This window comes from Gigantopelta aegis, chromosome 8 (genome assembly GCF_016097555.1).
Source record: "Gigantopelta aegis isolate Gae_Host chromosome 8, Gae_host_genome, whole genome shotgun sequence".
Classification (NCBI taxonomy): domain Eukaryota; kingdom Metazoa; phylum Mollusca; class Gastropoda; order Neomphalida; family Peltospiridae; genus Gigantopelta; species Gigantopelta aegis.
The window spans coordinates 45461180-45488880 of NC_054706.1; the positions used below are offsets into that span (position 1 = coordinate 45461180).

Below are 27701 nucleotides of genomic sequence, written 5' to 3' on the forward strand. Positions count from 1 at the left end.
AACATTTAATTTATAATGGTCTAAATGTCAAGTATTTAGCCACTCGTCTTATTTCCATGTACTTTTCGATCCAGCCAGTGCACCACGACTGGTATATCAAAGAATATGGTAGGCCTATGTGCTATCAAAAAAAAAGGAAAAAAGAAGAAACAAATGTTTTATTTAACGACGCACTCAAAGACATTTTATTTAGGTTATATGGCGTCATTCATATGGTCAAGGACCACACAGATATTGAGAGAGGAAACCCGCTGTCGCCACTTCATGGGCTACTCTTTTCGATTAGCAGCAAGGGATCTTTTATATGCACCATCCCATAGACAGGATAGCATATACCACGGCCTTTGATGTACCAGTCGTGGTGCACTGGCTGGAGCGAGAAATAGCGCAATGGGCCCACTGACGGGGATCGATCCAAAACCGACCGCGCATCAAACGAGCTCTGTACCACTGGGCTACGCCTCGCCCCAGGTATGTGCTATCATGTCTGGGATATAACCGATCTCCTTCTACGAACAGAAAAATGTAGCAGGTTTCCTCTCTAAGACTATATGTAAAAATTAGCAAATGTTCGACATTCAGTAGCAGATGATTAATAAATCAATGTGCTATAGTGGCGTCGTTAGATATAAGAAACTTTATTTTCCTGTACGTTTAAGACTTATACACATCCGCATGAAACAAACACTGATCACCTTTTATAATTTAGGCCCTAAATTTATTTGACCATCCCTACTGAAATGAGGGCTGACACTGCTATGTTTCAAGTCGCCCTTTTACAACGTTGATAAATGTGATTCCGATCCTTTTGTTGTTAATCCAGTACAATAGACACAAACTCATAATCATTCGGAAATATCAATCTCTTCTCAGCTCGGAAAAGCAGAAATGTTTTGAAGACACCGATCTGGAAGCACATGCATGCTCCTTCTGAAGCAGACACCTCTGGAATACTGTTGTGGTTTTTACATATTATAATCGAAGATAAACATCCCCAGGAGACTGAACGCTTTACCTGCGGTCTCCCGCTAGACTGATTTTGCGCCTAACATTAAATGTACTTGATAGGAAAGGATATGATGAAAACCAGTGAAATTGTTGGCGAGTGCACGCAGTCCCAAAAGAACGATATCTGGAGTGGTGGTGGTGGTGGTGAGGCACAATCTCTAGTTGGAAGTCATAGCCTTTAGTTTGTGTGTGTGGAGGGGGGGGGGGGGGGGATGCATAAGCCATATTTGTTTATTTATATGGAGTAAGACACAAAAAACAAACACCGCACATATTCGTCCTCGAACAGGGGTGTCCCTAACCCCTTCCCTAGTTCCTACGGGCCTGCGTACATCTTTCTGTGAACATGTGTAATGTAACGACCCACAGGATTTCAAACTTATTCAGACAGCTGACTGGTTAGGACAGTGTGCATGGTCGCAAACCAAGGTACCATTTTGTAATTTGGCATAGTTACCGGCATAAACCGATACGGGATACTAGCGCGATCTATAGGAAATACATTTGAAACAACGATTATGTCCCTTACATAATACCATCACTGACTAATCTCACATTGTGCTTAACATTGGACAAGAAAGAAATAAGGCTATGTCCGGTTTAAAATGTGACCCAATATTTCTGACTACTTTGTGAATAAGGGGAATATATATACATATGAATCTTCGTGGTCTTTCGGTCAAAGTGCGACAAACACGGCACTTTTCCACGGAAACGACCGTGTTTGTTTATAGTAGCAAAGACATATTTAACAAGCTGCACGATAAGCCCACATTTCCCAACAGAGAACCAATGAAATGAGGCCAATTCTAGATCAGTATATGCGGATAACAATATGCTAAGGTACGAAATACAGTAAACCATAAGGAATGGTACCTTGGCTTGCGAACATAGTCCATGTGTGACATGCGCAAGACAAGTCAAATAACATTTTATAGCTCTGCTTATATTCACTGTAGCTGCTGTTCACACGGTGAAGAATATGGGTCACACGAACTGAGTACACGCTAAGCACAAGGCCTTCATACGCTCGACCTTTGTTCAAACCCTGCCCATGGCATGATGCTTGTATCTCTCGCCCAGTTCGTAGAAAGGTAACGGTTCCGGTGAAACCGGACGCTCGATCTTTGTTCAAACCCTGCCCATGGCATTAAGCTTTTATCTCTCGCCCAATTCGTAGAAAGTTAACAGTTCGGGTGGACCTTTGTTCAAACCCTGCCCAATGCATGAAGTTTGTCGTATCTCTCGCCCAGTTCGTAGAAAGGTAACAGTTCCGGTGGGACCGGAGGTGTCTGTTCGTCAACTTCTTCTTCCTCGATCGTTATAACTGGCGGATTCAACTCCAGGTGAACGGCGCGAAGAATGTCGAAACGCTTTATTTTACGTAATGTCTCACGCAGGTCCTCCATTCTGCAGCGCGTGTGGTATCTGCGCCACCTGGCGAACGCCTGCTTAGCACGCGCCACGCAGTTGGCATGCGCGTCGCCGTTCGTGATGTCCCGGATGTCGCGTTCTATAGTGACCGAGCCTCGTTTTGGGTGGAAGGGAAGGTTCCTGTACATGTTAGCCCAGTCTTTGTCGATACTGTTTGTAATCACTCGACACACGCGGTCAAACGGAACTGCGAACAAAACAGAGGAAAAAATTACATTTAAAATTAATCTCCTAAGACAAATAGATATAATATTTAGAAACACAAAAAGTGTCAGTTGACAAGTTTCGAATGACATTTGACAGACCAGCGTTCTATCCACTCGACCAAATTGGCTTCCACAAAAATAGAAGCACCTTAACGGGTAGTTAGGAATATTGGCCACAGTGGTTTAGTGGTTGATATACCATCTGTTATTCTTATACAAGCTCAAATCAACATAGAACCAGCAAAGATATCTTACTGACTTCTGTCTGACTGACATATCCTAGACAGCTCGTGTGGGTGGATGGGTGGATGGATTGATGAATAGATGGATAGACGAAGAGGCTAAAAAACCCCCAGCAAAGATACCTTACTGACTTGTGTCTGATTGACATATCCTAGATAGCTCATGTGGATGGCTGGATGTATAGATGGATGTGTGGGTCGATGGGTGGATGGATTGATGAATAGATGGATAGACGGAGAGGTTGAAAAACTGTTTTGATTGATGTACGAATGAATACATTAATGACTTTTTATTTTTACCGGAATACGTTTATTTTCATAGCCTGCAGAGTAACAAGGGTATCTTTCAATAGCATACATGACATCTAGATTCTTTTAATGCTCTAAACATGAGAATTACATGGTTTCTTGGTGGTTTGAATTGCAAAAAAAGGAAATATTTTGTTTTGAATTTTTGTCAATTGCTGGTCATTCAAGCTCATATCAACGTCTAAGCAACAAAAACAGTTTCGAGACAGAGACATTAAACAAATAATCTACTTTGGCAATCCTTGATACTGTTTGAACATATCTGCGTTATACTTACGGGTATCCTGTGCACTCCCTTTGTTTTTAACAAATTTAGTGTCCACGGGCATGGAGTAATACAATTTTTCAACTGTATCGTTCGAAGTCTTAAGAAGCACAATTCTGCGGGCAATTGTCAGTGACATTTCAATTTCTGAATATTCGCCCTCAAGAGGTTTCTTCAAAGTCTCTGCATCTTCAAGTTCCTTACCCAGAGCATCAATGTCTTTAGCTATTTTTTTTAGTCTGTGAATTTTCTCCTCTATCCAGTTTAACTTGAAACGGAGGTTTGCTAGGTGGCGCTGCACAAACGGTAGCCTGTCCTTCAAATTCTTTAAATCTGCCGTCAGCATCTCGTAATTTTCCGTGGTCAATTCTGCGTTGATTTCCTCCTTTTTCAGACCGTCCCGTCTGTGTTCCTTGAATTCGATCTCTAGCTCCATGTCATTCAGTTGTTGGCTAAAACTTTCTTCCGCGCTTCTCAGCGCTTTATATTTCTCATATAAATTGTTTACCTGTGAATGGAATAAAACAGCCATTTACTAAATTAGGATCATTGGAAAGAATGTTTAACGATTTTGGGATGGGGAAATGGAGCCTACATAGAAACTGGTCGTTATTGGCAAGCAGCAATTTGATCTGTGTTTACATCCAGTGAAGATTCCGAGCATACCCGTCATCGCGAGAAAATGTGCCAAAGATGGGGAAAGAGGGGAAGGCATGGATAAGCTATAGTAATTCGTGCCATCAATTGCTTGTTGTAGCATCCAATCACTGAATCCGACTGCTCTTTAAACAAATGCTTACAAATTACTTATTATTTAAAGTATATATGGCATTCCACATTTTGGTTTAGTTTCAGAATCATTATGGTTTTGCCTCACAACTTATATATTAAAGGTCTTGGTATGTGCTGTCCTACCTGTGAGATCTCTTGCTGGTAATGAAAATATGTAGCAGACGTTTCAAATTTTGACATCTAATAGCCTATTATGAAGTAATCCATGCGTTCTAATGGTTTCCTTCTACACAAAACAAAGGTTTCTTTGATCGAAAGGAGCCAGTGCACCACGACTGGTATATCAAAGACCATGGCATGTACTATCCTGTCTGTGGAATGATGCATGTAAAAGATTCCTTGCTACTAATGGAAACAATGTAGCGGGTTTCGTCTCTAAGACTTTATGTCAGAATTACCAAATGTCTGATATTCAATAGCCGATGATTAATAAAGAAAACAAAGGTTTCATTGATCAAAAGAAATACTGTGGCTATAGATGCAATAATTATGTCGAAACGAGATGTATAACATAATCATTTTCATTTCAACTTATTTTCGTGCTTATATCCAATTAAGGTTCAAGCACGCTGTCCTGGGCACACCGCTCAGCTATCTGGGATGCCTGTCCAGGACAGTAGGTTAGTTATTAGGTAGTTAGTGGTTAGTGAGAGAGAAGAGGGTGCAGTCGCTTTACACCTACCCATTGCGTCGTTAAAACTCGCTCTGGGTGGGAACTGGTACCGGATTGCGAACCTTGTACCTACCAGCCTTATGTCCGATGGCTTAACTACGACACCACCGAGGCCGGTCGTCGTGACTAGTTTGGCGGTGTGTGTGTGTGTGTGTATTTTGGGCTATTACACCGGTACCGGATTGCGAACCCTGTACCTACCAGCCTTATGTCCGATGGCTTAACCACGACGCCGCCGAGGTCGGTATATATAACATATTCATTAACATTTACCTCTGTCTCCAGCTTTCTGTAATCCACCTGCAGCTGATTGGTCCGGAATATCAACAGGTGACATTTCTGCTTCGCCTCGCGCAGCTGCTTGATCTTGTCCTCTTTGCTGGCTTCCAGATCCGTGATGTCATTGCGAATGAAAGTTGGATAGTTCTCGTCCGTTTGTATCCATGATGTCAGCAGGGCCAGCACGTTCTTTAGATTGGTGCACGCGTCGGGGAATAGGACTAGGAAGAGGACCTTGTCGAGGTTGTAGTTGTTGACGAAGTTCACCACCGTCTGACTCAGGTGGCTCGTCCGGATTCCCTTCGACTTGAACTTTCTGTACAGCGTGTCCACGCTGTGCATGCACGCGTCGATCTCCCGTTGCCACGAGGTTATCTGCTCCTGGTAGTGGGAGGCGGTCTCGAGGTAGCCCTCATTCTCCGAATCGGCGTCGTAGAAGCTGACGCAGTACTTCGTCACCAGCTCGACGAGCTTGTGGCATGTGTTGACGACGTCAGTCAGTTTGTCTGGCATGAAGTTCTGCAGTTTTGCGTACACCTCCTTCAGAAGGTCGACGTGTTCCTGCTTGCCTTTGTACCGGGTCGGGTTGTGCGCCATCTTGATGACGCCTTCGACGGAAGCCGACGAATTGCACTCGAAATGAAGGACTCCTTTCATGACCGATTTTACCGGGATGACGTATCTTTCCACTTCTTGGTGGATGGTTTTCTGCTCGCCGTAATACGCACGTTCTATGCGGAGCAGCTTTTTCAAAGTGGCTTTTAATTCGGCCTTGACTTTGATGTGTACCTCTTTGAGACAGCGTGGGGAAGACAACTCCAGCTCTCGCAGTCTGCTGCGTTTTCGTGGGATGGCTGTGTTTCCAAGCGGCAGCATGAACGCGGTTCTGCTGCTGAGAGTCGGCATGCGATGATCCAGAACAGGTCTTAGCTGAAATAGTTACAATAATGGGGAACAAATCAGTTTTAAAGTAATTTTAAACTTTATTATAGGTACATAATTCTCTGGAAATAATGCCCTTTACATTCGGTTGAAAACTACAGTTTCTTCCTTAGAATCTTAGTATTGTACATTTCTTAGTTGTCCATATCTTGTCTTTATGTCATTGGCGTTGCCAGGATTTTATTTTGGGACACCCAAATTGTGTGTGTGTGTGTGTGTGTGTGTGTGTGTGTGTGTGTGTGTGTGTGTGTGTGTGTGGTACATACGCTGTCTGCCTGAACCCCGGCTACGCCAATGCTTGGTATTACCGTCAGGTGGTCGCTAGAATGTTTTTGAGATCCGATTTTTGTAAACACCATTTAGAAATCTTCAACTGATCACGAAGATAAGCATTTACTCTTATCCATATAAGATTTGAACAAAATATTGCTAGGGAAAGCCGCTTTAAATTGTATGATTACATACTCAAAAAACAAGTTCACACGACCAGATACAAGATTTGTAATACATATACTGTAATGCCCATCTTAACCACTTATCAAAAAAACACAAAACATTTAAAAGTGTCTTTAAAGACAATTGGCCATCTAATGCAAGTTTAAAGATAATGAACTGCCGCCCTCCCCTCCCCCCGCCCTCACCCAGTTACAAATGCTAATTAGTATATAACAGTTGCTGGAATCTTCCGACGCCTTTAGTGGTACTAAAATTACGATTTTTTTTATAATACAGGTGGCCGCCGAATAGAGGTATACTCATTTGACACCAACGATGCTTGAGTACTTTCCTTTACCAATCCACCAAAGGCATGCTTCTTTGGATGAACCTACATTGGGGTGAGGCGCTGTCTTGGGGTGAGAGGTGGGGGTCGGCACCCACCCGCTATGAGTTGTGATATGGGGCGATAGGTAAATATGAAAAATGGTGAAGACCAAAAGAGGTATGATTGGGGTGTGTGTGTGTGTGTGTCTGTGTGTGTGTGTGTGTGTGTGTGTGTGTGTGTGTGTGTGTGTAATGACAGACCAGTGCTTTAAAGCCCTGGTTCCCCAAATCGATGCTAGTTTCACCATTATAAAGTAATTATTAAAAGTAGCCTACGCTTCGAAATTTGGAGAAAAACTAAATTGAACATGACAGTGAGCCGAACTAAACTAATTTCGGCTGCTGTTATTCTTACGGTTGAAGCACGCCCGCTATGAGTGAGCTCCATTTCGACCTCGACAGGAGCGGCGCCAAAGACGGAAAGTGAATTGATTGGAATTTAATACCATTGATAAGAATGATCAATCAAACGAGATTACCGTTACTGGGATTAGTACTGACAGTATTGACCGGTTTATCAGTTATCAGCCTGATCTCATATCGACGGTAACCATGCAAAACTCGTGACGAAACTGGAAATCATTTCCACATGAAGTATTCATTTTATTAATCTATGCCTCATGTTTCTGGGCACTAATTAACTCAAGTTAATATTAGACAGTGTGAAATATTTTGGACTATTGCAGCTTTTCTGAATGTAAAATTACGCATTAATAAAAATGTCTTGTTCTGAAATGATCAGTTTGAACAAATATGTTTCTGGTCTTGTCCGGTGTTTGTAGTAGCTCCTAATGCATTTTATGTGAACTATAATTAGGTACATACTTCAGGAACCAGGGTTAGTTAATAATAATGAAAAAACGCACACCCCTCCCTAAAACCCCCAAATAAAAACCCACACCCCCCCCCCCCCAAAAAAAAAGAGAGCAAAAACAACAACAAAACAACACAACAACAACAAAAACAACAACAACAACCCACTCAAACAAACAAAGAAACACACACACACACACACACACACACACACACACACACACACACATACACACATTTATAAATAGTTACTATTAATTTAGATCTGAAAGCACGGAAACACATTTTTTTAATCCCTAGATTTCTAATTACTGGATTTTCAAACACACCAAAGTTGGATTAAATAATATAGAATAATATAAAATAATAATAATAATAATAATAATATAATAAAAATAAGACAAAAAACTAAAATTGTGAGAACTCGCACAAACATCCCCACCCTAACCTAACACCCTCAACAAAAAATAAACAACAGCTATAAATAAATAAATAATAGATATCATTACTTCTACCCCTGTTACTAACAACCACACACACAAACACACACACACGCACACACACACACACACACGGACACACACACACACACACACACACACACATCGAAGCTTAAATAACCGTGTCAGCAAGCATTAATCAAACTAACAGATTTCACAGTAGCTGAAACAACACACACGAGGTGCACTGAAAAAGAACGACCCCCTGCTCATACTAAGTTATAAATATAAATATAATATATACCAAACAACTAGATTAAATGTCACTAAGATTTAATGTAGTCATTGTAGTGTATGACAAAAGATAAACAAGTGTTCAAATCACAGTGACAACTCAATGCCTTACCGGGTGTCAGTAATAAAAGACACAGGTTTTCATCACGCATTTATTGTTTACACATCAGTAATCTGTTCATGTATTCAAATTCATATCTGGCAAGTAGAGACACGATTTTTTTTTTACAAAAATGTCAATTTGAGAAAAACGATGTTTTATGTTTCATTTAAGAATTGACCGCAATTAATTTTCCCCTCCACATGCTGTAACCTCACCGTGGTGCAGGGGTGTAACATTCTCTTTGAGAATGGCCAATACAGGTAGTACTAAACCAAATAACTTCCGGCTGGGACAAAGTTCGAGGTGCACCGAACTTTTGATAGAGAAGTGAACACCACAAGTCCTGTGGTTGTAAAAAATAATAGTTTCATCTGGGTAAAAAAAAAAAAATGCAATTTTATTTCATCTAGTGCCAATGTGTCAAGTAGCCTTGTGCTTGAAACAGGTATGGGTACATGTAAAAAAAAGTACTCGAATTTTGTGCGGAACTAGGGTAGTCATAGACGCTACCCGTTATCTCAGAAACGAGCAGCTTGACCCTCAATTTTTTCTGATTCACTTTAAGTGTGAGGGGTGGTAGTATTTATATCCGTGGCGTTTATGTCGGTTGATACGTTGCAGGTAGGAGTTTTAGCCACATATGTTACTATTTTTGTCTATGGGATTTGATTTGGTAGTATACACCCTATAGCACGAATTGAAATTTTGAGTAAAAATCAGTATCTATCTGTGATATTTGTATTTTTGCACATTTCTTTACACTGTTTTTAGTTAAATCTTGAATTTTTATATTGATGTTGATCATCACTTTATTTGTTTGCCATTACCATAGTTTGACACCCAATAGCCGATGTATTTTCGTGCTGGGGTGTCGTTAAACATTCATTCATTCATCCATTGCAATTAATTTTTTGGTTGATGCAAGTATGAACCGAAAAAACAATGTGCACATCGTTTCTTCGATTCATACTTGCATGATCCAAAAAATAATTGCGGTCTATTCTTATAATTAAATTTATATGCATACTTTAACAATACATAACTGAATTTATTTTGTTTAGTTTTAAATACGCCCGCATGCAGTATTGTTTGTGTAAACTTCATTTATGTCACGTAAAAATGCAAACGTTCATTCACTATCATTTAAATCGGGTGAGTTTTAGACGATGAGAAAATTTAATTATATATGTATACATTACTGGTTTACACCAACCGCTACAAGGGGATTTAATCCGTTATTGGGATAATCACTTTGTGTGTAATCTTTTATAGTATATCAAAAAATCAGATTATGTTGTAATCTCCTTCCCCCCAAGTTTTAGACTTAAACGAGTTTTAAAGAAGAAAAACCCACACCTAAAAAAATCACCACCCAACAAAAATAAAAGAAGACCCCGACAAACAAACAACAAACAACAAACAACAACAACAAAAACAAACCACCACACCCAAATTTTTTTCTCCAAAAAAAACAACAAAAAAACAGGAAGAAGAAGAAGAAGATACACTTTAATTAATTATTTTGAAGGTACTTGGTCCTCTTAAAACAATGTACAATGGTATTTTTGCTCAGAGGTATTAAGGTGCTTGATTCGTAGGATCGAACCACCTCAGTGGATCCATTCAACTGATTGGGGTTTTCTCGTTCCAACCGGTGCACCACAGCTATTCAAAGACCGTGGTATGTGCTTTCCTGTCTGTGGGTAAGTGCATATAAAAGATCCCTTGCTGCATTAGGAACAATGTAGCGAGTTGCCTTTGTAGACTAGGAGTCAGAATTACCAAATGTTTGACATCCAAAAGCTGAATATTAATTAATCAATGTGCTCTAGTGGTGTCGTTAAACAAAATAAACTTATTATTATTAACCTACAAATTAAAGTCTCTCGGGCAATATTTTTCTGGAGATGACTAAATATGTACGTTAATGATTAGAGCGAGAGAGAGTGAGAGTGAGAGTGAGAGTGAGAGTGAGAGAGAGAGAGATACGATTGACGTTCTCTCAACATAGGAGCAATTTTTACTGATAGTATTGGATATTTTATATGCACTTCTCCAGACAGGGCAACACATATCATGGTCTTTGATGTACCAGGCGTGGTTCCATCGTACCTGGGGTGAGCGCTCTACCAATGAGTTACATGTCACCCTCCTCTTATGACGTTCTCCAACCAACCTACCGAGTGTCAATACTTTCTTCTTGTTCTTAGATGCAGGCATGTTATGATTACATAAGGCTATTTAATGTTTGACGTAAGAGATGGTACCCAGAATAACAGTTTGATAACCAGTGGACTGATATCTATAAGACATTACGCATCATCGCGGATCAGTCAATCAAGTGACATGAATTCTTCTCAGATCATAACAGGCCAACAAGTATTTCTGAACTTTCGATGACCGACGCTTAACACATTATTTTAATGTCACTGTTCTACGTCTGAAATTATCTATTTTCCTTACCCTTGTATACATATGAGAAAAACTACCCATAAATAAATAAATAAGTAAATAAACAAACAAACAAACAAACAAACAAACAAACAAACAAACAAACAACACACAAAGAAACAAATAGACAATCCCCCAACACCCCCCACCCACCAAAAAAAAAAAAAAAAAAAAAAAAAAAAAAATATATAAATAATAAATAATAATAATAATAATAATAATAATACCCCACCCAAACAAACAAGCATTCTGATAGTATTGCTAAAGCAATACATATCCCCTACCGGGCCCAACAAATTTTCGAATCCCCTAAAAGTTCAAAGACCAAAACTCTTAAAAACAAGTACGAACAACTAATTTTCGTACCTCCTAAATTCAAGGACCATAACTCTGTCAACAATGGGTAGATCACCATAAAAACTTAATTTGTAACAGTACATAATAAAGCTATATACAACATTTCAGCTGAATGTCTTGAGACATTAGGGAGAAACATATATGTTGGACAGACAGACAGAAGGTCGGAGACGAAACCTATAGTCCGATCTTATGGGACTAATAAATAGGACAGAACCCCCCCCCCCCCCCCCGCTCTGTATTTTTGACCAACAATTTAATGTTTTATTTCTATGAAGTGAGAAGTCTTGTATTTTGTTTGTCAGCTACATTAACAGTAAATTTAACCTTTCCACTATTCCAAAATCCCAGATCCGTGACTGAAAATAGACATTTAAAATAAAACATAATAGGTGTTAGTTTCACAGGTAAGCCTTTCAAGTCACAGTGGAGAAAAGTATGTTACAGTTCGTTTTGATTAACGACACCACTAGAACACCTTTATTGACTACGGTATTTTGTAAATAATAAACGTCAAAATTATTGACATCAGTACCGGGTTATTGGGGGAAGGGATGGAGGGAGGTGGGGGGGGGGGGTAGCGAAAATAGATCCTCGCGAACTGACTCATTTTCATTAAATCGCGAAAATTTGATCCCGCGAAAATAAAGTATTTTACAGTAATCATCTACTATTGGATGTCAAACATTTGATAATTCTGACATAGTCCTAAAGAAAACCCGCTACATTTTTTTTTCAATAGCAGCAATGGATCTTTTATATGTACTTTTCCAGATGGGACAACACACACCACGGTCTTTGATATATCAGTCGTGGGGCACTGTTTGGGACGAGGAAACTAATCAGATAATGGGTCCACCAGGGCCGTAGCTAGCGGGGGGGGGGGGGGCAAGGGGGGCCCCCCGAAAGAAAATTCTCTTCTTAACTGTTTAAGGAGTTTTAAACTATTAACTACTCATTTGCCCCCCCACCCCACCCACCCCCACCCACCCACCCACCCCCCACCCCAACAAAAAATTCTAGCTACGGCCCTGTCCACATAGACCGTTCGATCCTACGACCCAAACAATTCAGGAGAGCACTCTACGCGGGGACTTAAATAGAAGCATGTATGACTTCAAGCTATAATGTATCAAATACGCAAGGCCGTTTTAACAATCTCATCGTTCTGACCACTCTTCTTCTTTTGATTTATACTGCCGATGGCCATCTTTGAACTTACCGGAAGTCGCATTTCGTAAGAATGTTAAAGGCATAAGCAGTGAATTGCAAGTTTCAACCAAAAATACTGTACACGATTTTAAACGATACTGTGCCTTTAACTTAAACGCGAATATAAGACTAAAGTAGTTTGCACTTAAAGCTTGTTTAGGTTACAGAGGAGTTTTAATAAGATGAAAAAAACATACTCTTATCTATAGACAAACTTTTAACATATGTATGCACGCACGTCGTATAATCTCAAAAACAAACTCGAGCATAATCAATAATGTCTGATACCGTACATCATTGAATAAATATCGGTCCAACTTAATCGTATGTTACGCATTTTAATAACCCCCCCCCCCCCCCCTCTAAAATGTAATGGATTAAGTATTTTAAAGCTGCTGTTTTGAGTATATTTGTTATTATTAGTATTTGTTTTATAGAATTGGTGAGGGGACGGAAAGCTTACTATATATAAATAAATAAAGTTTTTGTTTAACGACACCACTGGAGCACATTGATTAATTAATCGTCGGCTATTGGATGTCAAACATTTTGTAATTCTGACTAGTAGTCATCAGAGAAAACCCGCTACACTTTTTTCTAAAGCAGCAAGGAATCTTTTATATGCACTTTCCCACAGACAGGAAAACGCACACCACGGCCTTTATCCAGTTGTGGTGCACTGGTTCTATATAAATAAGACCGGCCTCGGTGGCGTCGTGGCAGGCCATCGGTCTACAGGCTGGTAGGTACTGGGTTCGGATCCCAGTCGAGGCATGGGATTTTTAATCCAGATACCGACTCCAAACCCTGAGTGACTGCTCCGCAAGGCTCAATGGGTAGGTGTAAACCACTTGCACCGACCAGTGATCCATAACTGGTTCAACAAAGGCCATGGTTTGTGCTATCCTGCCTGTGGGAAGCGCAAACAAAAGATCCCTTGCTGCTAATCGGAAGAGTAGCCCATGTAGTGGCGACAGCGGTTTTCCCTCTCAAAATCTGTGTGGTCCTGAACCATATGTCTGACGCCATATAACCGTAAATAAAATGTGTTGAGTGCGTCGTTAAATAAAACATTTCTTTCTTTATCCAGTTGTGGTGCACTGGTTCTATATAAATAAAGACAAAATATGTCTTGTGTCCTCCACTAGAGATTGTGTCCTCCACTAGAGTTTGAGTCCCCACTCCAGATATCAATCCTACGGGCCTATAGATCTTTCATATTAATTTCCTTTAAAGGTACTGTTCCGAAATTGCTGCAATTGGTAAAATGTCGCCACCTAACAGAGACGTTTTAACGATTGTAATTACATATAAAATATTTGTTTTTGTATAAAATATTAATAGCTGTATGTTAAATATGTTTCTGGTCGTCTTAGTGTTTGTATTAGGTAAAACTTAGTTTTATTTGCTAATATATATTTTTTCATACATTCAGAAATATCGAGAGAGCAATCTAATTTGAGCTACTTCCAAATATTAGAATGATAGGAAACACATTAAATATAAATGTTTGACATCCAATACACGATGGTGAAACAATAGGTGTGCTCCAGACTCCAGTAATATCGTGAAACAAAACAAACGTTAACACTAATATTCTAAACAAGAAAATACAATTAATTTATAATACTAGTCGTAACAAAACGTTATTAGTTGGAAACATTCTAACAATGGAGCGAACTCAGGACAGCTTCTTTAGTCATGCTATCATTATCCATTTTAACACCGAGAAGCGGGGCGCAATTCCACACACACACACACACACACACACACACACAGAGAGAGAGAGAGAGAGAGAGAGAGAGAGAGAGAGAGAGAGAGAGAGAGAGAGAGAGAGAGAGAGAGAGAGAGAGAGAGAGAGACTGAAGCAAAGCAAAGCAAAGCAAAGCAAAGCAAAGCAAATAAATAAACAATATTTAAAACATTACGACAGACTCGCCCGGTATTAGAGGCAACACACATATTTATTAAAACTGTCGGTGTGTTTGTGTTTTGCTTTAGTAAATAATGTTATGGTGAGTGGAGATTGGAGCTTTAATCAGTGTATGAAAACTAGGTGGGATTTTAGACACTAAATCAAGAGAGAAATATGTGGCTTTTTCTGAAAATAGACTAAAAGGAGAACACAATCCAAAAATCAAACCACTCAGGCTTTGGACACTCCAGACAAAAATATTTTATTTGAAATCGATATTATCATAAATTATTTATGCAAATTTTTGAGCAATTATGAAACATATATAATGAATTACCTTTCTGAACATCCTGTAAATGGAGAAAACCACTGTATAATCCAAGCAAAACACAAGCAATATCTTAAAAGTAAGAACTTTTCGTCTACGTTTAACGCTGGCAGAACGAATTCATAGTTAATAGACGTATTAATATCTGTATAAAGTACTTAACGGCGGGACGGTTACCGATTCACATTTCTCACGATATACAAAACGTTTATATTGCGTAAAGTCGAAACGCATTTCAAACTACACACATCAATCATTAATTAGATCTGTCATACGCGAATAACCGATATCTTTTTTTCTTCTCTATAGAAATTTTCCACGTTTTAGCAATCGTTGTCTGCACGTTATACTAGTATATTTTATGTTGTTTGTTTGGATCAGTATAAAGAGGTGTCGTTTTCAGTATTGACAATTACAAAAGAGGTGATTCCATTATGTGCGTTAAATGGCAAATCGCGGCGTGTAGTGATGTGTGCAGACGACAAAATAAATGTAGCGTGGTCCCGTTTACGGTGGTAATTCTGTAAGTCTACACGACCATAATCGGTCCACGCTTAGTCCTAATTCAAGGGGCTGGTCATGGGTGTCCTACTCACTAAGTTCTTTACTTTAGAAGACCACTTGGACGTCACAAATTTGTCTAACCGAATTGCGCGTGTGTAAACCACCAAAATACTGTTCAAGTCCGATTTCCATAAACAAATTTCTGTAACTGACATGCATCGACACAGACATTCTGCAAAGTTGAACAGGGCTGAGTTCAGCCAGATAAAGCAGGAAAACGTTTGATAGACTAGTTTAGGCATTTCGTGTTAAACCAAATGACCGATTAAGGAATCAGACAAATTGTTCGCAAACGTTAGCATCAGTCGTTTTTGTTAAACGTACAACAGCCCCAAGTTCATCCAGCGAACGTTTCGCTATTGTTCGCGAACTATTTGATTGGTTCCCGACGTTGCCATTTGGTTTACCGTGAATGGTATAAACCAGTCTAGCGGACGTTTATGTGCTCGGCTTGGCTGAACTCGGCTCAGGCCTACATTCAGGCAGCCGGTTATTATTATTTATTTGTTTTTGCAAAACGTTTGCAAACTATTTTGACTGATTCCTGAAGACTAGCGAGCGTCTGCGACAAACGGCTTGCTTAACTTATTCCTAGTTCCAACCTCCCCGTTCCGTCGTCAATAACACGCAGACCGTCTGTGAATATGTTGCCATATATATATATATATATATATATATATATATATATATATATATATATATATATATATATATATATATATATATGCGTCAGTCTACGTCAGTCAACACATTTTATTTACGGTTATATGGCGTCGGACATATGGTTAAGGACCACACAGATATTAAGAGAGGAAACCCACTGTCGCCATTTCATGGGCTATTCTTTTCGATTAGCAGCAAGGGATCTTTCATATATACCATCCACAGACAGGATAGTACATACCACGGCCTTTGTTACACCAGTTGTGGAGCACCTGCTGGAACGAGAAATAGCCCAATCATTAGCTATTGGATGTCCAACATCTGATAATTCTGATAGTGATTTTTATGGAAACCATACTTAAGAGTAGTTTTAAAGTTAGTTTGTTTAGTTTAATACCACTAGAACATGACGATTTATTAATCATTAGCTACGGAATGTCAACTACATGTATTTGATAATTCCAATAGTTTTCAGAGGAAAACCGCAACATTTTATTTATTAGCAGAAATGGATATTTTACATACACATTCTCAGACAGGGCAGCACATACCATGGCTTTGATATACCAGTCATAGGGCCCTGGTTGGGACGGGGGGGGGGGGGGGCACTCAGAGAATGGATCCACTGACAATGTTCGAACCTACGACCTAAACACTTCAAGGTGAGCGCTCTACCCACTGAACTAAATCTCGCGCTACTACCAGTAGTGTAGAGTCGAGTGACATGTAGTGATCGATCGATCATCTGTTTGCGTTAACCGATCGATGACTGATTAATAATACATTAAAGTGTACGTTGTGCTATGGGGTACCAAACCTTTTTGCTACGGGTTGAAGGTGTAGGGCTAGTGACTTTGTACATCAAAACACGTTTTGAACTTGGACAAAATACTTTCGTACCGAGCGTGTGGCTATAGGTAGTACTAAACCAAATAACTTCCGGCTGGGTCAAAGCTGGAGATGCACCGAACTTTTGATAGAGAAGTGAACACCACAAGTCCTGTGATTGGTGTGTTGGTTGTAAAAAAAAAAAATCATCTGGGCAAAAAATGTATGCAATTTGATTTCATCAAGTATCACTGTATCAAGTAGCCTTGTGCTTGAAGCATGTATGGAGTACCTGTAGAAAAAAGTACTCGAATTTAATGCAGAACTAGGGTAGTCATAGACGCTACCCGTTATCTCAGAAATGAGCAGCTTGACCCCCATTTTTTTCTGATTCACTTTAAGGGTGGTAGTATTTATATCCGTGGCGTTTATGTCAACTGATACGCTGCAGGTAGAAGTTTTAGCCACATAATATGTTACTATTGTCGTTTATGGGATTTGATTTGGTAGTACACACCCAGTACACATTCTTAACTATAGTTAATCTGGCTTTCAATTTTTGTGGAAGTCTCGGTGACCGAGCGGTTACGGTCGCAAACTGTCAAATGCTATAATATGTGAGTTTGTGTAGTAGGGTTGAATCCCGCCAATTGACACTTTGTTTTTTAAAATATTACATATTTGTAGTAATATTCCTTACTTAGCATTATCATTAGTGCACCAAGAACCACGAACTAATCACATGCAGATAATTCTAAATCTGTGTCTGTAAAGCCTCTTATGGACTGGATGCGGCGCGTGCGTGCGGCCCGATTGTTGCATCTGCGGCTTGCGTTTTGGGAATACTATCACATACGATTATTTCATTGCGGATGGCCGCATGCGTTTTGCAGACGCGTGTATCACAAGCATCCAATCTGGACGACACCATTGAAACTAATGTATTTCGTTGTTTGTTTTGTTTTGTTTTTCAGCCGGACACCATTTTTCTTACTGGTTGTCATCGTTCGTACTGGAATGTCGTGAAACTTTGAGTCGTTTTAAAGTGAGAGTCATTCGTCTGCTACTATTGCAAAAATGTTTCAGTCAAATAGATATTTTTTTTAGCATTTAATATTATATACTCTTCAAAAGAAGAAACGCAAAACCACATTGTCGTAACATTTGGAGAATTGATTTAATTATTGAATGGTGAGTCCGATAATTACCAAATGTTGCAGGATTGTTCACAATTCACTCTAGTCCATTGTGAGTAAGTGATAGGACACACCACCAAGGTCAAGGTCATCTGGAGTCAATACCGGGTGTGGCCTCCGCGGGTGTTGACAACTGCCTGGCACCGCCTGCCCATTGAAGCAACCAGAGTACGGATGACGTCCCGGGGGATGGTGGCCCACTCGGCCTGCAAGGCTGCTGCCAGCTCGGGCAGGGTCTGGGGCTGTGGTTGTCGCTGTCGGAGGCGTCGGTCCAACTCGTCCCATAGATGCTCAATTGGGTTCAAATCCGGTGATATCGATGGCCAAGGAAGGACATTAATGTTATTGTTCTGTAGGAAAGCCGTTGTGAGACGTGCTGTGTGAGGCCTGGCGTTGTCATGTTGGAACACTGCGTTGGCGTTGGCCATAACTGGAACGATGTGTGGCCGGAGGATCTGGTCAATGTAGCCCTGTGCATTCAGGTTGCCCTGCACGTGGACCAGGTCAGTTCTGCCAGTGTGTGAGATGGCTGCCCACACCATGACACTACCCCCGCCGAATCTGTCCACTTCCTGCACGCAGTTTGCCGCATAACGTTCACCACGACGCCTATACACGCGACATCTTCCATCATGACGTCGGAGCAGAAATCGGGACTCATCACTGAACCACACCTGTCTCCATCGCAGTTGAGGCCATTGTCGATGAATCTGGCACCACTGCAGTCGGAGTCGACGGTGTTGTGGTGTTAAGATGACACCTCGAACTGGACGTCTGGCACGAATTCCTACCTCACGTAGGCGGTTCCGTATTGTCTGGTCGGATATCCTGCGCAAACCTGGTATTGCTGCGGTTGTGGAGGTGGCAGTAGTCAATCGTTCCCGAAGGTGGCGTACCCGGATGTAGCAGTCCTGCCCGGGGGTAGTGACCCGTGGTCGACCGGATCTAGGGAGGTCACGTGTTGATCCATGTTGCTGGTAACGGTCCCACAGTCTGGAGATGGTGCTTGGGGACACATGGAATGCCCTGGCAACGGCCGTTCTGGATTCGCCTGCGTCTAGTCGGCCGATGGCATTGTTTCTCTGCGGTTCACTGAGACGTGGCATGTCCTGGATTGTCAACTGTCGGCCAGATACAGAGGCCAGGCAAGCGAACACCCTGCACTTTTATACTGTCGGTGTTCATGTTGCACGTGCAGACAACGCACGTGCAGTGGTGACATGGTTTGCACGTCGCTGCGTTTTTGCGAATATTCACATTTTGGAACTTTATTGTACAGTAGCTGCGTTTTATCGAATGTAACCGTGGGAATGTGTTTGGGACATGGAATGACCTTATATTCACAAAGCATGAACCGGTAGGAAACATAAAACTCGGAGTTATAACCCATTTGTACCCTTTCGCGTTTCTTTTTTTGAAGAGTATATATTGAATTAAGAATATTAGTGTGTCTGTATACTACATGTATATGTGTGTGTTGTTCTGATGATATGAAGTCCACTTGAAGTCCTTGCGATGCATTATCGAACCTTCTCAGTAGACTCATTTTCTTTGAGAGGGCGAAGATATTAACAGGCGTGACAATTAACATTTAATTGTTATCTATGAATAGATGCTCAACGAGTTATTCCACCATTCATCCCCTACGGTACAATGCAAGTGGTCACCGTTTTTACAAAGCGACATTGATTTTGCCTGATATTCATTGACAGAGTGAGAAGTTTGTTTTGTTTAACAACATCACTAGACCACATTGATTTATTAATCATCAGCTATTGGATGTCAAATATTAAACTGGTAATTCTCTGGAATGAGAAATGGCCCAATTGGCCCATTGACGGGGATCGATCCCAGACTGACCGCGCAACAAGCGAGCGCTTTACCACTGGGCTACGTCCCGCCCCTTTGAAAACTAGATGCAATTTTCTGCCCTCTACAAGTAAAATTCATCTCAGCTTTAAGATTTACTACCAATAATATTTTTTATTCAGAATTATTGGGGAGCTAGATTCCCCCCCCCCCCCACACACACACACATACACACTGCTCCGCCGTGTCTGAAATGTGGTTACAGCTAGCTACCCCCCCCCCCCCCCGCCCCCCGCCTTACTACCCCTGGCTCAGTCTGACCTACTTGAATTAATATGGTTCAGTTCAGTATTTCACTGCTGACCACCGACACAAGTGAAATAAGATCGAATGCATGCGCAATAAACGACATTTGTTCGTGGAAAGGCGGCCCAGTCAATTGATATTGATCCATTTCACATTCCATAGTCCGGGATATAACGGAAGGTCGATAAGCTATCGACAATCACTTATTGCAGTTGTCGATTAAATCTCGGGTAATATATAGCTAACCCAGACTGGCACCCGAGACTCTCACTAAAACTATATTGTATATATACGGTAAATGTTTTTAAAACTCTTTGGGCCGGATTTACAAAGCCTGTGCTTTTCTCTTATACGCGTGCAACTAAAACGTAGTATTACACATATCTATAAAATACATAGATCTACAGAAGTCATAAAAGTGATATTCGGTGAAAAGACATATTTTCACTGTATTTTAGTTACAGTGAAAAATATAGAAATCATATTTATCTTTTTGTGAACAAATTCATGATTCAATTATCTCCCTTGGAAATTATTACGTTTTAATTATTGAGGATAGTGTCGCTTCTTCGTCTTTTAGTTTGATGATTATCAATGCATCTGGCCCCGTGCTTATAAACCCAAAAGTCTAGACTTTAATAAAGTTCAGACTTTAACGTCATGGCAACGCCATTCAAATAGCATTACGTTAAAGTCTGGACTTTTTTAAAGTCTAGACTTTAAGTTTTATAAGCACGGGCCCTGGCCCCGTGCTTATAAACCTTAAAGTCAAGACTTTAATAAAGTCAAGACTTTAACGTCATGGCAAAGCATTACGTTAAAGTCTGGACTTTATTAAAGTCTAGACTTTAAGGTTTATAAGCACGGGCCCAGATCATATTTGGGGGCGGGACGTAGCCCAGTGGTAAAGCGTTCGCTTGGTGCGCGGTCGGTTTGGGATCGATCCCCGTCGGTGGGCCCATTGGGCTATTTCTCGCTCCAGCCAGTGCACCGCGATTGGTAGATCAAAGGCCGTGGTATGTGTTATCCTGTCTGTGGGATAGTGCATATAAAAGATCCCTTGCTGCTAATTGAAAACAGTAGCCCATGAAGTGGCGACAGCGGGTTTCCTCTCAATATCTGTGTGGTCCTTAACCATATGTCCGACGCCATATAACCGTAAATAAAATGTGTTGAGTGCGTCGTTGAATAAAACATTTCCTGATCATATTTGAAAAAAAAAAAAAGTAAGTTGAACAATTGTACTTATAAAAAATGGATATGAAGTTCAATTACGATAAAATATCTAAAACTGATCGAGTACGAAGCTAAATAATGATGGCACAATCTCCTGTCGTTGAGTGTACGTTGAATTAGAAAGAGTTCGATTCATTATTTGTTTTTGTGAGGGTTTTTTGGAGAATTTTGTTAGGATTTGTGTATATGCCTGCGCGATCCCGCACTGAAAAGGAATTTTTTAAAATAAAAATAAAAATTAAATTAAAAATCAAGAAAGAAAATTCTTTCAACAGCAATTTCCTACATCTGAAATTAATCCGCGAAGTGTTATCTAAGTACTTTTGTATCCGAGTTTTAATCAAAGTGTGAAACGAATCTGAATGATTCTAACAATCCGCATCGATTCCTGCCGATGTTTACCGGACTCGAAAGTCATTGTTTACACGGTAACCAAACGAGACTTTCCTAAAGCCGAACCGTTTAGTGAAAATTAAATCACATTTTATTTAGAGTGAGAACATGGAAACGCTATTTTCGGGTGGTCCATAAATCGGCGTACTAACTTGTATTCAGAAGATAATATAGCAATTAAAGGTGCATGTTTACAGTTATATAATGGTGGGTTCCCGCCAAAATGTAAACATTACACCTTTAACTATATGCCCATAAAAATACAACAAAGTAATTTAATTCACTGGTAGAAAATAAATATTGGAGAATGTTTAGACGACGTTTGACGGAATTTGAGCGCTTTCAGTTGAAGTTCATTCATTCATTTCAACTTATGTTCGTGTTTATATCCAATTAAGGTTCACGCACGCTGTCCTGGGCACAAATCTTTGCTATCTGTCGACAATGGGCTAGTGATTAGTGGTTTGTTGTTAGTAAAGGTCGGTGTAATGTCTTACACCTACCCATTGCGTCGTTAAAAGTCGCTCTGGGTGGGAGTCGGTTTCGGGCTGCGAACCCAGTACCTACCAGCCTTATGTCCGATGGCTTTTCTTTTCTTTTTATTTAAAATTAACCGTGACACCACCAAGGACGGTCAGTTGAGGTGACCACCCCGTAACGTTCTGCGGATGGCTATTGCCAACAAGTTTTCCGTCTTCGTGCAACTCATCTGACAGCCAGCTCTATTTGTCGACGGCCAACTTTCCAGCCTTTGTGGTATCGCCTTTTTTTATAACATTTGTTACGTACGATATGAATTTAGTCATACTGAACGCGACTGTTTACAACTATATTACAATTTCGATATTCCCGAATTAATTGTGCGAAGATTATGTGTGGAATCGATTAATTTATGGTTATTTACCCTAAATAAATGTAAAAATAAATTTTTAAAAATAAATAGGAACAAACCACAGTACCTTTATAAACAGTTTATTTACCTTTAAAAAGCAAAGAGGTATTTATTTAACAACAATCCACCACATTTTATACTACGGTTGGCAAGGTCTTGTGATTGCGTTTTCTTTGTCTAGATTGTAAAAAAACATACCCCCCCCCCATGTTTACAGAATCAAAGCAAGGACATATTTATATCCATTTTCCAACAAACAGAACAGTATATGCCACAACCATTCATATCTTTACCAGTCGTAAAGAATAGGTTGGAACGGGACAAATCCCTGTTATTCCAACTCATCCGCCCTCAGCCGACATCTCTACTAGTGATCTATATTTTATATGTAGGGCCTAGTTGAAGATGAAAACTTTTGGCATGAAATAACAGTAATCATTTAAACAAGAACGCACTAATTATATACGTTATACATGCAGTGTATAATACAATATACAAAACGTCAAGATTTATTATTGGGGTCCGCATTTTCTACGACGTTCAGCATGATTTTTAAAGCATAAAATTAGAATGATGGTTTATTTTTAAAGACAGGGGCGGGACGTAGCCAAGTGGTAAAGCGCTCGCTTGAAGTGCGGTTGGTTTGAGATCGATCCCCGTCGGTCGGCCCCATTGGGCTGTTTCTCGTTCCAGTCAGTGCATCAATACTGGTATATCAAAGGCCGTGGTATGTACTATCCTGTGTGGGGGTGGTGTATATAAAACATCCTTGGTACTAATGGAAAAATGTAGACGGTTTCTACTCTAAAGCCCCAGTTACGCCGGATCGTATGATTTCTGGATCATGCGATTGGTGGCGATTTGGCAGAGATACGACCAATCGGCAATGTTTGCGACGATCTCCATAGCGGTCGCATTGCTGCGATTGCTTTTAAGACTGGTGGTAGGTCATCGTACGATTGGTGGCACGCTTGGTCGTGCGATCACCAACGATTGGAGAAGATTGATCGCAAGATCAGTCGTAGGTAACCGTGCGACTAGTCGTGTCTACCTGCGACCACTCGCACGATCAGTCGTGTATACCTACGACCAGTCGCACGACTGATCGCATGCAGTCGCAGCCAGTCGTGCGATCGGTCGCAGGTCATTCAGTCAGATATAAAAGGCTCTCAATCGTTCATCAGGATCATAAGTTCGAGTCTTCCTGGTGACATAACGATATTCCCTCTTCGGGCGTCGTAGTGGAGAGTGACCTGAATCCCCAGAAGCGCTCCATATATACTGGTCTCGGGCAGCTAAAGACAGGTGGTACCACCAATCGTAAGGTCGTGCAACCAGTCGGGACAGGTCGTGACTGGTCGCACTACCGATCGTGAGGTCGTACCACAGGTGGCACGACCAGTTGCACGACCAATCGTGCGATTGTGGGATCCGCGATCATCCACGACTGGTGGTGCGAGCATGCACGACTGGTGGTACGACCATGTAAGACCTGTCTGCAACCTCTTACGATTTGGAATCGCAGGTCAGAAGTTTTGAACATGGCCATCGACCTTGCTGCGACTGATTTTGCTGTGGCGATCACCCACGACCTCTGCGACCAGTCGCACGCTCTTTGTACGATTTGCCCACGATTGCAACATTTTTCGGTCGCAGCTAGGTCGTAACCTGGTTGCAAGTCCGGTGTGACTGGGCCTTTAGACTATGACAAAATTACCAAATGTTTGACATCCAATAGCCGATAATTAATAAATCAATGTGCTCTAGGCTCTAGTGGTGTCGCTAAACAAAACAAACTTTTGAAGTCACTCCGGAATAGTGTTAACCACCACTAATATCGAGGAACAAAGTCTATCTGGATGCAGAAAGTGTGTTCCAATTATCACGTGCGTACACCTGCCAACTGTGGAAAAACATTAATTTTAAACTATAACACGCGCAGTGTCGTTTCGTCAAGAAGAAATGAATATAACTGCATGATATGATGTCAACTGCAGGTATATGTATTCAGTTCAAATCCAAGTTTTGGGTATGTAAAAATATGGCGATTTTTTTTATAAACATCACTTTGTTTATAATGATCACAACAGGTTCAGCCCCTTTGTAATTTATGTCAATATAAAAGGCGCCTATGTTAGTAACTATGAACCTAACTTAAATAAATTGTTCTTAATATTTGTTAATTTGTGTAACAATTAAAAATACAAATACAAAACCTAAATCACGACACTGACAGTGAAGGGGAAGAAATGGGGAGGGGTATACAGTATTATACTGGCAAGTGCGTTGCATAATTTTAGAAGAGGGGTTGGTATTATCGTTACAAAAGTTGTATGGGGAGGGGGTACAAAATGGCTAGATTTTGGATTACGTAATTTGATGAACTGTCCTATAAATTATATGAGCAATCAATGACTGAAATAATTTCTTATGATATTCGTTTTAGAAGTACATGTAGATCCATATTCTCCTCAATCTAATTAAAATTAGCTCCACTATTACATGTGGATCTAACAGCAGCCAGTTGGAGCTCATGTCCATCAATCAAAACCTTACTTGCAGAATCATGCCAGTGATTTAAAACTAACAACACTGTGTACAATCTAATTAAAATTAGCTCCACTATTACATGTGGATCTAACACCAGCCAGTTGGAGCTCATGTCCACCAATCAAAACCTTACTTGCAGAATCCTGCCAGTGATTTAAAAATAATTTGAAAACATTCCGAATTATCCTGAGGGTATACGATGTTTCATGTGAATTACGAATGCCTTATTTAGACCAGTAGAACTAATTTTAATCGGATTGCTAACAACACTACGTAGTCCCCAATGTCCAGGTAACATTTCGTCTGTAAATAATAATTTAAATATTGACCAATCACACTTCGCCTTTTATAACGTTATTTGGGAGCATACAAATTCTAAAAATATCGGGCGAGTCTATTTTAGTGGCCGCAGTACAGCGAACCATACCAATACGTACGGGGTGGGTTATCAGTCTTCAATTTTACATTAAAAATTATTTATTTTATAAAATAAAACATGTTTTAAGGCATTCGTAATTCACACGAAACATGTCGTCGTATACCCTCAGGATAATTCGGAATGTTTTCAAATTATTTTTAAATCACTGGCAGGATTCTGCAAGTAAGGTTTTGATTAGTGGACATGAGCTCCAACTGGCTGGTGTTAGATCCACATGTAATAGTGGAGCTAATTTTAATTAGATTGCACTGTGTAGTCCTCAATGTCCAGGTAACATTTCATCTGTAAATAATAATTTAAATATTGACCAATCACACTTCGCCTTTTATAACGTTATTTGGGAGCATATAAATTCTAAAAATATCGGGCGAGTCTATTTTAGTGGCCGCAGTACAGCGAACCATACCAATACGTACGGGGTGGGTCTTCAATTTTACATTAAAAATTATTTATTTATTTATAAAAAACCCCAACTAAATCAGTCTTCAGTTTTACATTACAAATTATTTATTTTATAAAATAAAACATGTTTTAAGGCATTCGTAATTCACACGAAACTTGTAGTATACCCTCAGGATAATTCGGAATGTTTTCGAATTATTTTTAAATCACTGGCAGGATTCTGCAAGTAAGGTTTTGATTGGTGGACATGAGCTCCAACTGGCTGGTGTTAGATCCACATGTAATAGTGGAGCTAATTTTAATTAGATTGTATTCGCCTTTATATTCAATAATAATAATTATGGGATTCTCATTTACACATATGAAACCAAAGAAATAAATTCAAAATCATAACTACTAACTATTAAAAACAATCCACTAGATGAAAAGCGAATAACAAATACATATTCATACATAAAATATACAACAGTAAAGCTTGTGAATATAAGCGTATTTTGACTAGCAATTGAAATGTAACAAAATATTCTACAGTTCAAACCTTCAAAAATTCTGTTCTCGTTTTTAGATTTTGTCCCTTGATTTAAATGTAACAAAATATGTTATTCGGTGAATAGAAAGGACTATTCACACAAGCAGATGTACTGTCTTCTTCAAACGAAATGTAAGAGACATTTCACAAAGTGAACAGAAATGCCCAATGACTCGGACACATTTACATCTTCATTGAAATACATGCAACAAGATGTTTCACAAAATGTCTATTCCCGCAAGCATATTCGTCTTTTAATTGAAATGTAAAAAAATTTATTCACAAAGTGAACAAAACGGCCTTTTTACGTAAACACATTTTGTCCCTGAACTGTACACCATATAAATCATAATGTGAACAGAACGCAAGCACCCCCCCCCCCCCCCCCCCACACACACACACACACACAAAACCCCAACCACCCCTATTCACGGAGGCAGGTTTGTTTCTTCATTTAAATATAACTGCCCATTTTCGTAAACATATTTCTCGCTAAATAAAATTGTATCAATGTAATCAAATAATTCACAATTTGTCAACAGGAATGCCTACTGACGTAAGCACATCTACATTTTTAAAGTCAAATGGAACGAGATGTTTGACAAAGTGAATAAAAATTCACACAAGAAGATTTGTCTTTTAATTGAAATGTAACAACATGTTTCATAAACTGAATAAATGCCTATTCACGCAAGTAAACATAACACACTAAGAACACACTGAACAAAACACTTATTGACGCAAGTACATTTCAAAATCTTAAACGAAATGTAAAAAAAAAAAAAGAGAAAAAAACGTAACTCACAAATTTAACAAAAACCTCCAACCCTGAATAGGCATGCCTTTATTCATTCCCACAAGCACATTTATACCTTAACTGAAATACAACAAAATATTTTACACAGGGAGTGAATAAATAAAAGCCAAACACTTACCTTCAAAGGACCCAGTGCCATGGTCAATGGGGAAAAAAACAGGCGGGAGTCAACGTGTTGTCGTCTGCTTTCGT

General features: G+C 39.9%; 1 protein-coding gene across 2 annotated transcripts; it reads right to left on the reverse strand.

The window, feature by feature from the left end:
* Nucleotides 1–1938: 1938 nt before the first annotated feature.
* Nucleotides 1939–27701, reverse strand: LOC121379371. 2 transcript variants are annotated; one of them, XM_041507955.1, is made up of 4 exons: nt 27628–27701; nt 5203–6138; nt 3477–3972; nt 1939–2629 (listed from the first exon to the last, which is right to left on the reverse strand). In XM_041507955.1, the coding sequence occupies exons 1-4, from the start codon at nt 27646–27648 to the stop codon at nt 2217–2219; spliced, it is 1866 nt and encodes a 621-aa protein (XP_041363889.1). In that variant the 5' UTR covers nt 27649–27701; the 3' UTR covers nt 1939–2216. The 2 variants fall into 2 exon arrangements, with proteins under 2 accessions (XP_041363889.1, XP_041363890.1); XM_041507956.1 differs by lacking the exon at nt 27628–27701 and adding an exon at nt 14895–15021.